The 16,413-nt window shown below is 33.6% G+C and overlaps 1 protein-coding gene across 4 annotated transcripts in view; it reads right to left on the bottom strand.

Annotated features, from left to right (window-relative positions):
* Window positions 1-16,413, bottom strand: part of Asph (aspartate beta-hydroxylase) — a 208,466-nt gene that overhangs the window by 189,808 nt on the left and 2,245 nt on the right. For 2 of the 4 annotated variants that reach the window (XM_019210135.2, XM_010640510.3), the window contains exons 2-3: window positions 12,519-12,668; window positions 9,096-9,164 (exon numbers count right to left, since the gene is read on the bottom strand). In XM_019210135.2, coding sequence (XP_019065680.1) covers window positions 9,096-9,164; window positions 12,519-12,668 — 219 coding nt within the window. Of the gene's footprint in view, window positions 1-3,666; window positions 4,658-9,095; window positions 9,165-10,840; window positions 10,886-12,518; window positions 12,669-16,413 lie in introns of those variants that run through there. The other 2 variants (XM_033760699.1, XM_019210134.2) reach the window with 2 other exon arrangements.

Below are 16,413 nucleotides of genomic sequence, written 5' to 3'. Positions count from 1 at the left end.
AATAGATTTTTCCAGTTTAGGTAAAAAATTCTTAAAATGATAAAAATTATTGAAGTATAATGCAACATATAAGATTCCAAAGTACAGTGGACCCTCAAGTTACAATAGGCCTGACATATGAACAACTTGGGTTAATTAGACTGATGGAAGATTCATCTGCCTCTTGTTATCTATCACATGTACCAAGGTAAACATCCAGATCTCAGCTATCCTGACTTACAACCAACTGGAGTTACACCTAACCCTTGGGAACTGATCAAGTGATCAAGTTTGTAAGTCAAAGGTCCACTGTATCAACTTAAGCTACATTTTCTGAACTTAAAAATACAGTCAATAATTTTAACATGAAAAGACTAAGCTAGTAATTTAAATCACAACGATCATATTCGGTGTCTGAGAGTATAGATAGGACAAATTCACAGCACTTGAGAAATAAGAAATTAATAAAGGAGCCACCGAGTAACAGTAAAACAAGCATAGTCAAGAAAATACAGGATTCAAAAGTCCAAAGAGCATTTTTAGGAAAGAATCCATGAATACAGGGTGACTGTGTTAATTACTCAATGTGCAGTGAATTTCTTCGTATTGGGCTATGAAGTAATAGAAGAGGCAGCCACACTGAGAAAACACAAGTAGAAAGAGGTGGCCCAAGACCAGCAGCGCTGTCCAGGGCCTCTCATCCCTCACTGAAAGAAAATGTCTTTTGTAAGCATCTTTAGCTGTGCTGCTGTGTTTTAAAATGTTTACTTCTCATGGTCATTGTGACTTTGGGAAAGAGCCAGAAATCACAAGGTATCAGATCCAATGAATAAAGTAGATAAAGATACACTGTAACGTTTCATGAGCCTTCCCACTAGATAGCACATAGCAGTATTTGCCATACTTTTTATCACATCTCAGAAAGACATTCAGAGGGGAAAAAAAAAACAAAAAAACAGAACTGCATCAGAAAGTGTCAAAGACAATGGGACAAGTACATTTGAAGCAGAGGGCAGTATTTTGAGGAGAATTAAAAGCAATGTGTCTTTTATTGTAATAAATTGCTAAAACAATTTAAATATCCACTGTATTTTTATCATACCTCATACATTATGATCAACAAAGATTCCACATCCTAAATTACAGAAAACTTGCAATGCATCTTGTAGATTCAACTAGTTACACCAGAGCTTCACTTAGAAAGGATGAGAGTACCAATCTCAGAATTGACTGTCAAGTGATCAAACTAAGAATAACTATTTTACCTGTATGTGTTTTCAACATTTCCCTAAATTGCAATTTTTTTTTTTGGTAGTGGGTATTGAACTCAGAACCTTGTGCTTGCTAGTCAGGTGCAGCGCCACTAAGCTAAATTCCCAACCCCTAAATTGAAAATATTAAGAGAGACAAGGAAATGCTATATTCTACATATATGTTTTTAAAAAGCAATTCAAACAGGAAAAAAAAAATGTTTTTCTGATATGTCCAGATGATATTCTGTAAGAAAGGGCAGTAATGTGTGGAGAAAACAATCAAGTGCAAGATGAAGAAAGAGGCAGGGCCACTCAGGATTCCATTCTGTCCTAAGCATCCATGAACTCCCCACAGGCAGCACATGCTGAGAGCCAGGCCTCAGAAGTCAGTAAGATCAGCACCTAGAAAACACTTCTGCAGCTGACTCATACCCACCACTGAAGTCCCCCTACCCTGCCCACCCCCGGCACCCCCCAAAAAAATCCCCAAAACAATCAGGACTAAAAGAATCCCAAGTGCTGTGCTCTGCTTTTATGCAAAACTCCAGACATCCCAAATTTGACAAATGGCAAAGCATCCGAAGAAGCTAATACAGCCACTCTGAGGAGCTAACACTACATCTACTACACAGAATATTCCAGAGAGATTCTTAGGTCTTTCAGAACTCAAAAAGCACAGAGTAAACACAGTATGATTCAAGAGTTCAGACCTGCAAATACTCAAATATACAGAATACAATGTTAACTTTTTAAAGTAAGCTCTTAAATTTGAAAGCTAGGAGCTGGTAAAATCTCTCCATTGTGAACAAAATTACAAAATGAATCCTTACAAAGTTAAGAATTATGCTTAAGCAAAGTCATGATGATCAGCTTTCATATTATTTGTACCACAGTTTTACAAATAACTTCATACTCTTCCCCAAACACACACACACAAAGCCTTAGGCAGAAGTTGAAGGAGGTCACAGAAGTCAGGGGTTCACCAGCTAGTTGTATTTTACTTTCATCAAAGGCTTTTTCAAATGAGCTGACTAGAGAAAGTACAAAATAAACAGCAAATTATCATCTCACATTGTTTTTCACTTGTGAAAATAAAGCATAATTAATTTCTGTACATAAAATGTGCATTAGTATCGTGACAAAAAACAGTCTTGTGAAGTTAATTGCATATACACTCTTTTAATGCATTAATTATTCACTTGTCATTTAAATAAAACATCTTCTGAAGTTAGCAGCCACAGTGCATCAACCAATATTTACTTTTTAAAATATTTCTCAGATATTGGCTAAGTGAATTTCATAAAGAGTAGGACTTAAGATTGCCTCTGAATTTCAACCAATGATCTTTGATATTTCATAGTATTCAAAGTACACGACGAGATAAATACAGACAGAGTAAATTAACATTCAGAAAGAACACTATTCTTTTTTTTTTTTCCCCTCATTGAGTTTATTGGTACATTTTAGGTACTATTCTGCTTGTTGGCTGATGGGTTGACTAAAGTGCATGAAGATGTGAAGATGACAAGTTTCTGACTATCAGAAACATTAACAGAATGAAATTAATTTTCTAAATAATGAGGGCAGGAAAAAACCGGAGTTCTAATAGTCATTTAAGCCATAGGAAATCACCTTCCAGTGAACAACAAGAGCATTCATTTCTAAAAGTATCTATAGAACATTTGTTTATATTTTAGTAGGATTAGCAAGTTGGACAATCTTCTCTAATACATGTAAATAGCAGCTGAGCAGATGGAGTCCTGTGTTCAGATTTCAGATATCTATGTTCATGTTAACATTCTATAAATGAGAAACAAAATTTGTCAAGAGTCCCCTCAGAACAAATGAATAAGTCAATTAGTTGAAAGTAATTTAGTTAAATACGAAAAAACAAGTAAATTTGGTAGATAGAAATAACAGTCAAGTAAAACTGTCTGACATGCAAGTATTTTGTAGGTGTAACCTCTAAGAGAAACCAAGACTAAGTAAACTTTTGGAGAAGTGCAGAAATTTAAAAGTATGAAATGTCACTCCTTCAAAGAGTAATGGAAACCACAGGTCTGAAGAGTTGTTCCTTTCTAGTTGTAGAAGCCTTGCTTTGGGGTAAACAGGTGAAAGAAATCTCATTTTAAGAAATAAATATATTTTATGTACAGCTCATATAATTGCTTTTAGTGTTACTGCAATAAACTCATTTTAAGGAAAATGACTCAAAGATGTTTTCTAGGTTTTCTGAAAAGAAAAGAAAATTATTCTCCTAACACTGAATGATCACTTTAATAAATTTAATTTATAAATCTAAAAATCACATTATGCTTATGCCAAAATTAGTAAATAGTAAGTTAATGAAGGAAAAAATAGAAAAAGACTTATTTAGGATGAATAATTTTAATATGTACAACATTATTTAAGATACATATTCACATTTTCCCTCTTTTATAATATACTTAGAATTGTACAAACCACCTTCTCTGGATATATATTTGGAAATGAAATTAAAAATAAATTTCGCTTTCATAAACAGATATTCAGACATACTATTATCTGAATTGAGTAGCTTAACTGCCCTAAAGCAAAAACATGGAGTATTTTAAAATGATTTCCAAAGCACCATTAATACAGAATTTCACAATGAAATTTGTAGGAACCTGCCAAGTCAGTTAACCTACACAAATTACAGATAAAAATATCAGCTTTAAGAACCATCATTTTATATACCAGACAAGGTTAAGATCAATAGAGAAGCATTTAACTTATAGATCATGCCAGAAAAGAATTTATAATCAAGTCCATTAGAATCATCATTAATAGGGTTAGTAAGACAAGCACTGAGGGTTAACCACAACACAATTTACTGTAAGTTTTCAAATTTAGTTCAGTGAATACATAAGTGGAAACAAAATGATACAGAAACCAATTATACTACCAGGAACATCATTTTCAAGAGACTTTGTAGACAGCTACAAGAATGAGGAATGCCACTTTCTTCATAAGAAGTGGGGGTGCAGAGCAAGGGACTAGCTAGTAGCTGTACTAAGCAAGATCACATGGTTGACTTCTACTGTAAGGTCACAACTGCCCCTCTGCACATTAAGCCCTGTATAAGCAAAAGAAAGGAAAGAAAAAAGGAGACTGCTCCAGATTTTCATAAGCCATGTGACTTCAGTCCCTGAATCAAAGTTACTGGTTATGTAAATCCAAAATGACACAAGTCTTTCCCTGAACCCCTTCATTCTGTGACGTACCATCAACACCATCTGTGGTTTCGCTTTCTTCTTCTTCTTCTTCTAGCATTTCAAAAGGAGTCATTATATCATAGAGAAATGAGAGGAAACCATAAAACCAATCTGAACTTTCCTCTGCTAAAATATTAAGGACTTCCTCAAGAGAATCAATATTTTCATTACTGCCATCTTTGGTCAGGCCTACATAAGAATAAAGGAAAAGAGAAAGAGAAAATAAGGAGAGCAGTTAGGTGGAAAAAATCAGTTGAGGAAGAGTGATCTCAAAAAGGATGTATAACAATGTCACAGAGGTTTACAGAATTGGCATTTTAGAAAATAAGCAAATAAACTGAGATGCACACCTTGTAATCAACTGTTAATTATATGTGCTACAGGAAAGCCACAACATTCTCACCCAAACAATCTTGGCCATTCCTCCCTGCTAGTAAGCAGGCTGGCCTTTTTCCCATTACAGACCCTTTAGTTGGAAAACTGACAAAACTGTATTAGCCAAAATCAAAAGACATAATGGGAAGAAACAGAAGTAGTATCAGAGAAAAGATACAAACTTCTGACAATTTCCAGATTCACTAAATTACCAACCAGGTGTTAGTGAGTTGATTATACAAAAATTTATGTATGTCAATAAAATACAATAAAAACAGAGGAGCACTCTTCCTCAAACTCTTAGGACCTGGAGTAAATTAGGAAACTGAAGCTAGGGTGACTAGCAGGATTACTGCTTAGAGCATCCATAAATGGGCACAAATACACTTGCATTATGGAACTCAGAGGAAACACTTAAATGTTAACATTGTTAATTAGGTCTGTAATATCCTGGCAACTGACTCATGCCCCTGTAATTCCAGTCAATAACAAGAATCAGCTATTAATAACTCACTATGCTTAATGATAAGAAACTCAATCAAGGCCTCATCAGCTGGTCCTCTGCAACAGAACAACCCAAACCCCTCTTCCCTTCAGCACATGAAATTACCTTCTACTGCAAAGACTGGCACTTCTATAGTTTAAACATTGGTAGCAAAAACAGACTGTCCTAAAGAAAAGAAATCAAAGTGTGTATTACCACTTTTTCCTGTGTAGAGCTGGCTTTGACTAGGAAAGGTCTCGCAGTGCTAGTAGGTATCAAAATCTGCCAACACTGCCAAGCTATATTTATAGCAAGGCCCCATAATTTTGAGGAGAAACTCAGGGTAAGTAGTACTTGCTGCAAGAAATATGAACATCCACAACCATGGAGTTTTTTCTTTTGTAACCCCTCCATTCAGTCATTTAAAGCTTTGGCAAGAATTTCTCTACAAAGCTCAACTATCAGCAATCAAAACTGACATGCAAAGGTAATAGTGTGGCAGCTAACTTAGATTTTAAAGATGATAGTGAATTTTTTCTGCTGTAGTCAACAGAAGAATTACAGAATGCCAGTATATATTTGAAGGGAGGGACAAAAATTGCTATCAGTATTCAAATTAGTTTTTGACAAGCTCACGTTTTTCACTGAACTTAAGAGCTGACAAATGCTAGAACGGGAGATCTGAATTTCCATCCAAGTCTTTGGGAAAGGAAAAGTTCCTTCTCCCTGTCTTAAAATTTTATAGCTAAATATTTAGTAAAAAATCTCAATTTTTCTCCATATTCCAATATATTATAAGTACTTCTAAGTATTAGATATAAAATTAAAACTTCTCATTCTTCAGTATAACAGGTTAAAATGAGCAAGCATGCAAAAGCATTTAAACAAAACTATTCAATTAAGCAACCTTCCTGTGGTTCTTAAGACAGAGTACTAGAGAAAAAGGGAAAAAAATCTGAGTATGTTAACCTACAAGAACAAGTTCCAACCAAACAGCCCAGCATTAACGCCTCTGCATGGGCAAACACTGGTCTCCTCCAGCCCTGAGCTCACCCATACTCCATCCATTCTATAACATGTCTCAAAGGTAAAAAGTATAGGCTGGCTTCCTTTCTGTGCTCCAGCAATACCTGAGATGTGATGGGACAATACAGCTCCAGCAATACAGCTAGGTGTGATGGGACAAAAGGACAGCAACTAGTTCCTCAGGTGATGTTACTCTAAGCATTTAGTTCTCATGCTCTTTCCTGTTGATTTTATGTGGGAAACATATTTGTAAAAAATACATTTCCAAGCAACATAGTTTCCACTAATCCAAACTAAAATCAAAGATATTTTTATTTCAGATGATTTGGCCACAAGAAGAGGAAGCAATGTAAGGAAGAACAGACTTAGTGTATCTCCAAAATGTACCAAAGGGGCTTAGCCTAAAAATAAGTTTATAACAGCTATTGATCTTTACTCACTCACATATTAAGTTCGCAGAAAAAAGCCAAACCTTGAAATGTGACAGAAATGTAACCATGAATGTAAACATTTCCCTAAATTGATATGATTTAGATATATACAGATACAAATATTCAGAAAAATATTTACTAAATATCCCACCTAAAAAATTTAAAACTATTACTATATTTGTCATGCCAAGCTCTCTTCTACCTTCCTCCATTCCCTTATACTCCTTCTGCCTTAATCCGAAGCCTATACTATATTCTTCATATTTAAGATTAGTCTTTAAACTGCCTTTCTAATGAGTATGTGCCCAGGAAGTCTGACTGGCTGGGGCAAATGCTCATTGTATTTGTACCTCTATCACTTCTCTCCAAGTTCTGTCTTTTCGGTCACTTGCCAGTAACATAGACACTGCTAAACTAAAATAAGCTCCGTACTAGAAAGGGCTTAATAATCAAATTCTTGTTGTCTTTGTATTTCACAGAAAATTCAAACAACATAGAAACAAGGTTATAGTGACAGACTGACAGTTCACCTAAAGCTACAAGCTAACTATGAACTAGGATATAACACAGTATAGTTTCTTTATCTTAATCTTATATTTCTTTGTGCATTTATGAGTCAAATTATCAAAATGAATACAGATTCACCAAATCTGGTTCCATTTCCTAGTACATAATTCTAAAAGGAACAAATTTTGATTAATACATACCATATGTGTCTATCAACAAACTGTAATCCTCAAAGTTACATTTATTTAACCTCTTAAGGGTTGCTTAAAAATGTTAAAGGGAATAACCTTTTGAAATCTAAAATACACTAAAAATCAAGTTATTAATGTGAAAAAATCAATAAAATATAGTAGATGAGAAAATTATTTCTAAAAATAAAAGAACTTGGCCTAAATAAAGTTAACTTAAAACAAAATCAGAATTCATCAATAAAAGTAATTTTGGAGTAACAAACCACTTATAGCAAGAAAAACTGCCACTGTCCTCATATGCTGTTTTATTTAGTTCACAGGACTAATACTATAGCTATCTGAGGACTTAATGTATGTTTACATTAAATTCTAATTTAGATACATAATGACAGATTTACAAAGAAAATTCCAGGGCTGGGAATTTGGCTCAGTGGTTCGGCCACCTGCCTTGCAAGCACAAGGGCCTGAGTTCAATTCCCGTTAACAAAAAAAAAAAAAAAGAGCTGGGAAAAGAAATTTCATGGAAATTTTATAGTAAGCATCCAATGCTAAGTGGAAAACATTAATTCCCCTAAATTAGTAGTAATAAAAAGAAAACAAAAACTATGACAAGTCAAAGAAGCTGTATAACATTTAATAACTAATATAGTTTTTAAAAATATTTTTTCATATTTAGAATTTTGTCTTAAAAGGAGATGAAATTTACCTACAGAAAGAAATTTAATTGGCTATAGATATGTTATCCTTCCAGTTTTCCATGTTAATAAAATACAAAATGGCACTTTGAAGATTTTCTTCATATTATCTCATCAGATCAAATTATAGAAAATTTGCATATTAAAACCAGCACCATCCTTTCTAGTAAGACAGCATTTTAAAACAAATGAGGGACAAAGTTTTTGTACATAGAGAGTGGAGGGGGTCTGAGAGGGAGAATGGCACAAAATTTATTCTTAAAAAATAAAACAAAACAAATGAGGGATACCACATCTTTATTTATTGCAGGAAACACCTCAATGATAGATTAAGACAGGTAATTCTGATAATAGAAAGAATCCAAGATTTCCAGAACAAATGAGCTTGGTCAAGACCATTAATTCATATTTTAGTATATGTGCTGCCAAAGCGAGCACAATTAATTCAGATTTTAACAAAAAATTTAAAATATACACAGGGCATTTTAAGATAATTTACTATCATGACTTTATTTCAAAATACTGTAAATTTATGTAAGCCTTCAGAAATTTACATTTTCAAATGAAGGTGAATTATGTCAAATGATGCTTAAAATGGCTGTACTTAGTATATTTGAAAATAGTTGTTATATATATATATATTAGGTTCAGAACATGAAGTACTTTAAATCTGAAAGCAAAAATGAAATTATACTTATTAAAGAATCTACATGAAAGAGCTATATATTGTTTATAAAAGTAAATTAAAAGGCGGGAATCTTACAGAAGAACAGTCATTTAACGTCTCAACAAAAATGTAATCTATTAAAGTGGGAAAATTTCAGAAAATGTTTACAAGTGAAATAGATATTAAAGCAAAAATATTCTTCTGGTTCCAGTATTTTTCCACCACTAACAAAAAATAAAATGAATACTTGCCTAATAAAACTTTGGCGTCATCCACATCAAAATCTCCATCACCATCAGCATCATAGACTCCCAGTTTTCCTATAATAAGCAAGAAATGATAGATGCAAGAACAAAAGAGAAAATAAATTTAATAAGGTATTATGACTTATTGCAGACCTATATACCAACCATAAACGTTTCTGACCAATGTAATTCTTTATTCTTTCAATCCTTTAAAGAAGTACTATGTGAATATCTTAAACAAGGATCAAAGTCAAGTCAATTAGATTCAGGAAATGTTCACATAACAAACTGCTAAGACTGAAATATAGTATTTTCTTTAAAGGTTAAATAACACAATGACTGATGATCACAGTTTTAAAGCAGTATAATTTTATAATAAACAGTTAAAACAGTATAATTTTATATAAACAGTAACATTTATTATACTGTTAAAAATTTGGGGTAAAATTTTTAACATGTACAAAAAATAATACTGAACTATTTTGTTTTTGATAACGGGGATTGAACTCATGACCTTGCATTTGTGAGGCAGGCATAGTGCCACTAAGCTAAATCCCTGCCCCCCATTTCTAACAGTTACATAAAATGTAATGTTTCTAGTGAAATTTTATCATACTATCAAAATCTGAAGCAAAACAAATATAAACCAAGCCTCAAATAAAGACTAAACTTATGTATGCATTTAGTAAAGATTAAATGTGTATAAATATAAATAAGCTAACACAGGGAATAAGTACTAAAAATGAAAGGAAAAAAAATTTTTTGGGGGGGTACAAATTCAGGATCTTGTGCTTGTAAAGCAGGCAGCAGAAGCACTGAGCTAAATCCCTGGCCCAAAAGGAAATTTTTATACCAATAAATTATAATTATAAACATAATATCATGAATCAAACAGAGAAAAATATGTTCTGTAAAACAGTATGCAAATCTGGAGGCTCCCTGAAATTACAAAGAAAACTTAAGTTATCCCAGTCAAAAATTTAATTAGCATAGGCCATCTACTACAAAAGAAAAGAAAAAAGGAAGGAGAAAAGGGAAAGGAAAGGATTAAAACAGACCCACTAAAAAGACATCACCAAAAGAAGAGCAAATATGTATTTTTAAAGTTTTAATGAATTTGCATCAGGACTGCAATTATGCTTACCATTTCAAGTGAGTTTAATACCCTAAAAAGTGAGTCAATACCCGAAAAAGCATTCTAAAATCAACATGGCTTATATAAGTCATCACTGGATAGGGACTATGAAGAAACATCATAATGTACAACAATATTTTAAACAATATTCACAAATTCAACATTAGTCCTAAAAACAGTTGATAATGCTGTTTCCATTTTTTAGCGTAAAACACATTAAAAGATACATAACAGCAAGCACAAATTTTGGCACAGAGCAGCTATGACCCAGCTTTATTTTTCCAGAACCCTAGTTCTACTCAGAAAAATAGTTAACTTGCTATGCAGAAGTTTGATTTATCACATTGAAAATGATTATAATCATGGCGAGATAAAGGTGTTATTTCTATTGCTAAGAAAATGTAAAGTACTCATCTGTGAGTCCAGATTATACACAGAATCGAGCTCAAATGACATTTATAAATTAGAAAATACTACCTTCCCTAACAAATTCACAAGGGGAAACAGGTCCTACTATTTACATTCTTTAGTGTAGTTGATAACTGAATTAGTAGAAAAAACTTGATGTTTTAGAAACTGATGCAAATATACTAAAAATGCGTTTCCAATAGCCTACCTTGAAGTACCTCTGATAAGTTATAACGGAAGTCCTTTGCTTTGGCTGCATGCATGTAAAAACATGAAAATTGTTACTCATGCTTTAAAGGTAAAAATATTTAAATGTCTTCTTCATGCACTCCCTAGCAACACAGCATTCACTATAAATCCATGAAAGCAGAGATAAACTTAGAAGTTTACCTCTGAATTAAAATTGTTAATCAATCTATTAAAAGACACATCACTTATAATAAAAATGAAAAACCTCAAGGAAAGACAGATAACAGATAAGCATATTTTACTATTTTTTGCCCTCCTCCCTAACTCTGACAAATGCAGCAGGAGCACAGGCAGTCCGATGCAAGGGAGTGGGTCTTCTACGCAACACTATATACATAGACAAAGGCACGCTTTTTCCACTGACAGGTACACATCGTTCCCTGTATTAAAGAGGAAAGCTATCATTTACAACAGCCAAAAAGTAAAAGTAACCGAAATGTCCATTGCTGATGAGTGAATAAACAAAATGAGATGTATCCATGGTGTAATATTATTCAGTTATAAGCTAAAGCAAATGCTAAGTCCTGAAATCAATGTTAAGTACAAAATAGCAAACACAGAAAGCCACTTATTATATGATTCTTACTATATACGATGTTTATATACATAAAGACTAGTGTTTGCCAGAAGGAAGAGGGTGGGAGATGAGATACATTGAGGGCAGGGACAATGGAAATATCTGGGAATCAGATAAGCATGATGGTTGCACAAAGTGATGAATATTCTAAAACTCAATGGATCGTGTACTTTTAAATATTTAAAATATTGAATTGTATATAACTATGAATTTTTAAATATTTAAAATATTGAATTGTATAAAACTATGAATTTTATCTCAAATTTTTAAAAAGATAAAAATGATAAAGAATTACGATTATAGGGATGGGAAGAGTACAAAAAGTAGGATCATGAGAAATATCAGAAACATCAACCTCCTCAGAACAGCTTACAGACACACCTATCATCCACATACAGAGTCACAACCATATGCCCACACACTACCACCCCCATACATACAAGTACCCCAATGGAGACACAGGTGGATATGCTTTGAAAACTTTCTCTAAAATGGGTTTTGCAAACTGCACGGTTATGCTGCATTAGTGGATCTATAAATAAATCCAGTGGTTCATGAACAAAAATTTTTTAAATTTATAAGAAAATATGCTAAAAATTACAGAGTACAGCAATGACAATAAGTTTGACAAGTCATTTTGATAAAATTTGTGCATTAAAATATAGTCATGTGATATATATATATATGCCTTTTTTTGTTGTTACAGGTTATATGCAAAGTTCAAAAGCCAACTCCAAGCTAACCCCGGAAACACATTTTGCTTCTTTTTTGGGGTGGGGGTTTGAGACAGGGTCTCACTATATAGTTGAGACTGACCTGGAACTCACTATGTAGCCCAGGCTGGTCTTGAACTAACAACGATCCTCCTGTCTCAGCCTCCCGAGTGCTGGGATTGCAGGTGTGCGCCACCGCGCCCAGCTCACTTCTATCTTATTGAGAACTACTGAAAGACTATGAAAGTACAGTAACATTATAAAAAAGATAACAAAATTTTGATAATACTAATGGATTTCACTTACCCTCTTACCAATTCACATAAGAAGCCATATCAAATTCTTACCTAGAACTTCCTCGTAATCAACAAGATCAAACCAAACGACGGCTACTGATGTCCAGACTCCCAGCAAGGCAATGACCATAAACCAGGTGAAAAAGGAACTGCCAGAAAGTCCTCCTTTCCTTCCATTCTTGTGTCCTCCATGCTTTGTCTCTGTTTAGAAAAAAATGTCCAGTGTCATCAACTAAGAAGGAAATACTACGCTGACCTCTTTCCACCTGAATTGTTTCTCCAGTAATTGCAGAGTAGATCATTCCAAAAATAGTTTTCACTTAAGTTCTAAAATCATGCTACACAAAGATTTTGAGAAAAGAAAAGTTTCTGTTTTGTGGCTGCTTAGACCACAATACCATGTACATAAAACCCCAATTTCAAAGTAATGGGAGAAATGATCTATTGAAGGGCTAATGATTTTATTAAAAATTATATTTGCCGTAAAAGACATTCCTTCCAAAATTCTTTATCAAAACCACTTGCTTACAAAGAAAAGCAGGACAGTACTGATTCTGTCCCTGGCTCAGACAAGATCCAGTGCTGGGGCCGGGCTGGCAGAAGCAGGAAAGGGCGCGTTCAATCTGGCCTCACTGTAGGAAACAGCTCTGTAAACTGCCGCCCACCAAGTATCATTTATCACATCTGATATGCTTAATATACCTTATATTCTTCTGGAAATGTACTTCAGACAGTAAAAAATAAACAAATGTCATCTAATTAGACTGACAGCTGTAGAAAAAAGTCAACATTTTTATTAAAAGGAAAGACCATCCACAAATTTCTCTTAAAAAATGAATGTAATAAACTGGGGATTTAGCTTGGTGGTTCTGCTGCCTGCTTCACAAGCACAAGGTCTTGAGTTCAATCCCTGGTACCAAAAAAAAAAAAAAAAAAAAAAAAAAAAAAAAAAAGAATGCAATACATATAAATACTAATAAAAGAAATAAAAATGTCATATTGTATCCCAAAATGCCACCTGAAAAGAGAAAAAGTTTATCAACCAGCTAGAAAAGCAAGACACAGCCTCACATCTGCGGAGCACAGACACTCTCTTTAAAGTGCACTCTGTGTGCTGGTGTAAGCGATCCTCCTGGTATCTTGTTCACGTTTCTGCAGGACGTGTTTCTGGATATTTAACCAGGGCAGTGCTCATCTTGACAAATGTTCCTCACAGTGCAAGACATCTGACATTCCTGATGGAAGGCCCAAAGGCAAGCAGGTCCCTGAGTTTATAGCCATATAAATGTAATCCTACACATTTCCACGTCTCCTACATGGGGTCGTGCTTGACTGAAAACCATGGGTAAGACAGGAACAAGCAAACATCTATTGTAAAGAAATAAAAGGGTTCATCCATTGTTACCAGCAAACTGGACAGAAGCAGAAATAACCCCTGACCTCTGCAGTCCTGACGACCCTTGACCTGCACCAAGTCAATGAAAAAAATTGACTTTGAAGTCCAGTTCTAAGTATATTAGTAGTAGTTTCCATTGGTTCCAGTCAAGAATAAACTACCAGTATACTTTTCTGAATAAATGAAATTGTTTTGTTAAAAAGATATGCACATTTAAAAACTATTGCTAGATCAACTTTTTGAAAACGAACTCAATCTGAGGACACATGTATGTTTATATATATTTTAAAATAAACATAAATATTTTATTCTTGAAAAAGTTCAACAATTCCTTTTATCCATAGTGTTTAAATATTAATGAGCCATCAAAATGGACCAGATTTCCAAATAATCATATGGTAAAAAATATCTTTACCAAATAACATATGGCTATTGACCTTGCTTAACATAATCTGTATAAATGCTAGCTATATAAAAACATAATTTATACATTAAAATATCTGCTGAAAATAGATCGAATCTTGGCATATTTAATCAACTTAAAGTGCACATCACTGTTTCATTATCTGAATACAAACATAGGAAGGAAAGACTGGGTAAAAATTTCCACGATGTTAATGAGAAGAAATGATGACTTGCAATATTTTTGTGTCTTAATCACACAGATTATAAAAAGAATAATACAAGATACATTATCACTAGAATTTCAAAAATTAAAAGAAAAAAGTTAGTAGGTGTCTGTGCTGATAGGGAGTTCCACAGATTCAGTAGCACTGCTGTGTTGAATTTATTAAACTTTTTTTAATATGGAGACATTTTCCTAAGAATATGTCTCCCCAAAAAATACCTTGTTTCTATTCTATATAACATAGATGAAGAGATCCCTTTGCTTACAATACTAAATATAATTACAACAATGATACCTTCTGAATATCCATCTACTGCTAAATATGAAACTGTACTAATGCCTCAGAATTTCCTCCCTTGGTTATTTACTGCTTCTGAAAACCAAATTAAAACTGTACTAAAACTGTGTTCTCAGCTTACCTTCTCCCAGACATTGTGTAACTGACAAGACTGTTATATTGTTCCTCATTAATTGGAAAACAAGAAACCTAAATATAGTTCATCTTTTTATTCATTCATTTAACATATTCAGTATGTGTATGATACTATTATGACCTAATCATTAAGTTTTAAAGATGTGCATGATGGGGCCAGGGATTTAGCTCAGTGGCAACACACCTTCCTCATAATCACAAGGTCCTGAGTTTGATCCCCAGTACCAGAAAAAAAAATAAATAAATACATAAAATAAAATAAATAAAGATGTGCATGTTGACCACAGTACACTCAAAATGAAACCTAAAGTGAGTCTATTGGTTCTGTGTCTGAGATGAGATCTCATTATGTTGCCCAGGGTTCAAGTGACGTTGTTCAAGGTTCAGTCTCTCCAGTAGCTGGGACTATAAGCATGTACCACTGCATCCAGCTTCTATCTCTTCTTAAAGTAGACAAGAAGGAGTAAAATTTTAAGATTCTCAAAAGTAAAATATCATTTAACCAAGTTAATAACACTCATGTTCTTCATTGAAGGAACAGAAGCGGGAGGAGAGAAAAAGCCAAATACATAACAGAATACAGAATGGACTTTACGGCCAAACTAACCCAAATGAGTTAAAGCCGGAAAGTGCTGGTGGAAAGAAGGCCTAGAGAGGAGAGGGCACAAGAAAGACATAAGAAATAGATGTGCAGTGGATGCTAAGAAGCCACTTATAACTGAGGCCTGCAGAAAAGCCCCTAGTAGGCCTTAAAATAATTATTATAAGGTTATCTCTAGAATAATCTGTAGAACACATTCACATTGTCATTAAAATATTATTTAATATGTTTTGGAATTCAAAACATATAATCAATCTTAGATTTTATTTAAAATAGCTGCATTAAATATAATTATCACTTTGAAAGACACACAATACTTTAGGGGTGGGGATGTAGCTTAATGATAGATCATTTGCCTAGTATGTGCAAGGCCTGAGATTCAATCCTGAGCACCGAAAAAAAAAAAGGATACACAATACTTAGCTAGAAAATTAATAGCAATATTTTACAATCTTACAATGTCACATAAAAGACGCAATTTCTAGCGTTACCAACCATATTACTGTTAATATTTGCTAATTCTGTAGAGGAACCAAATACTAAACTATAGAAAATAAGCCTTTTTAAGAAAACATTTTTAAGGAAACTAGTTTATGGACAGCAAAAATGCTCTTGATATAACTCTCTATAAATATAATGTGCCAGTCCCAAAGGGCAGATCAGTTTTGTCCAATCAAACAGAAGAAAACATAGTGAGACAAATAACTCCCTATACAAACTTGAAAACAGTACTGTCACAAAGATGTTCTGGAAGAATATCTAACAGTTATCCCCATTTTCAAAGATAAGAAGAAATCTAAATGAGTGTCTTCATTGCATTTTCTGGCTCCACATTCAACCTGTAGAACTGAGGAACTGGTCAAGAAGATTTTTTTTTTTTTTTTTTTT

The sequence above is a fragment of the Fukomys damarensis genome, unplaced genomic scaffold (genome assembly GCF_012274545.1).
Source record: "Fukomys damarensis isolate Sample0158 unplaced genomic scaffold, DMR_v1.0_HiC HiC_scaffold_5, whole genome shotgun sequence".
Taxonomy (NCBI): Eukaryota; Metazoa; Chordata; class Mammalia; order Rodentia; family Bathyergidae; genus Fukomys; species Fukomys damarensis.
Note: the sequence above shows the minus strand (reverse complement) of the source record. Positions and strands in the feature narration are given on the sequence as shown.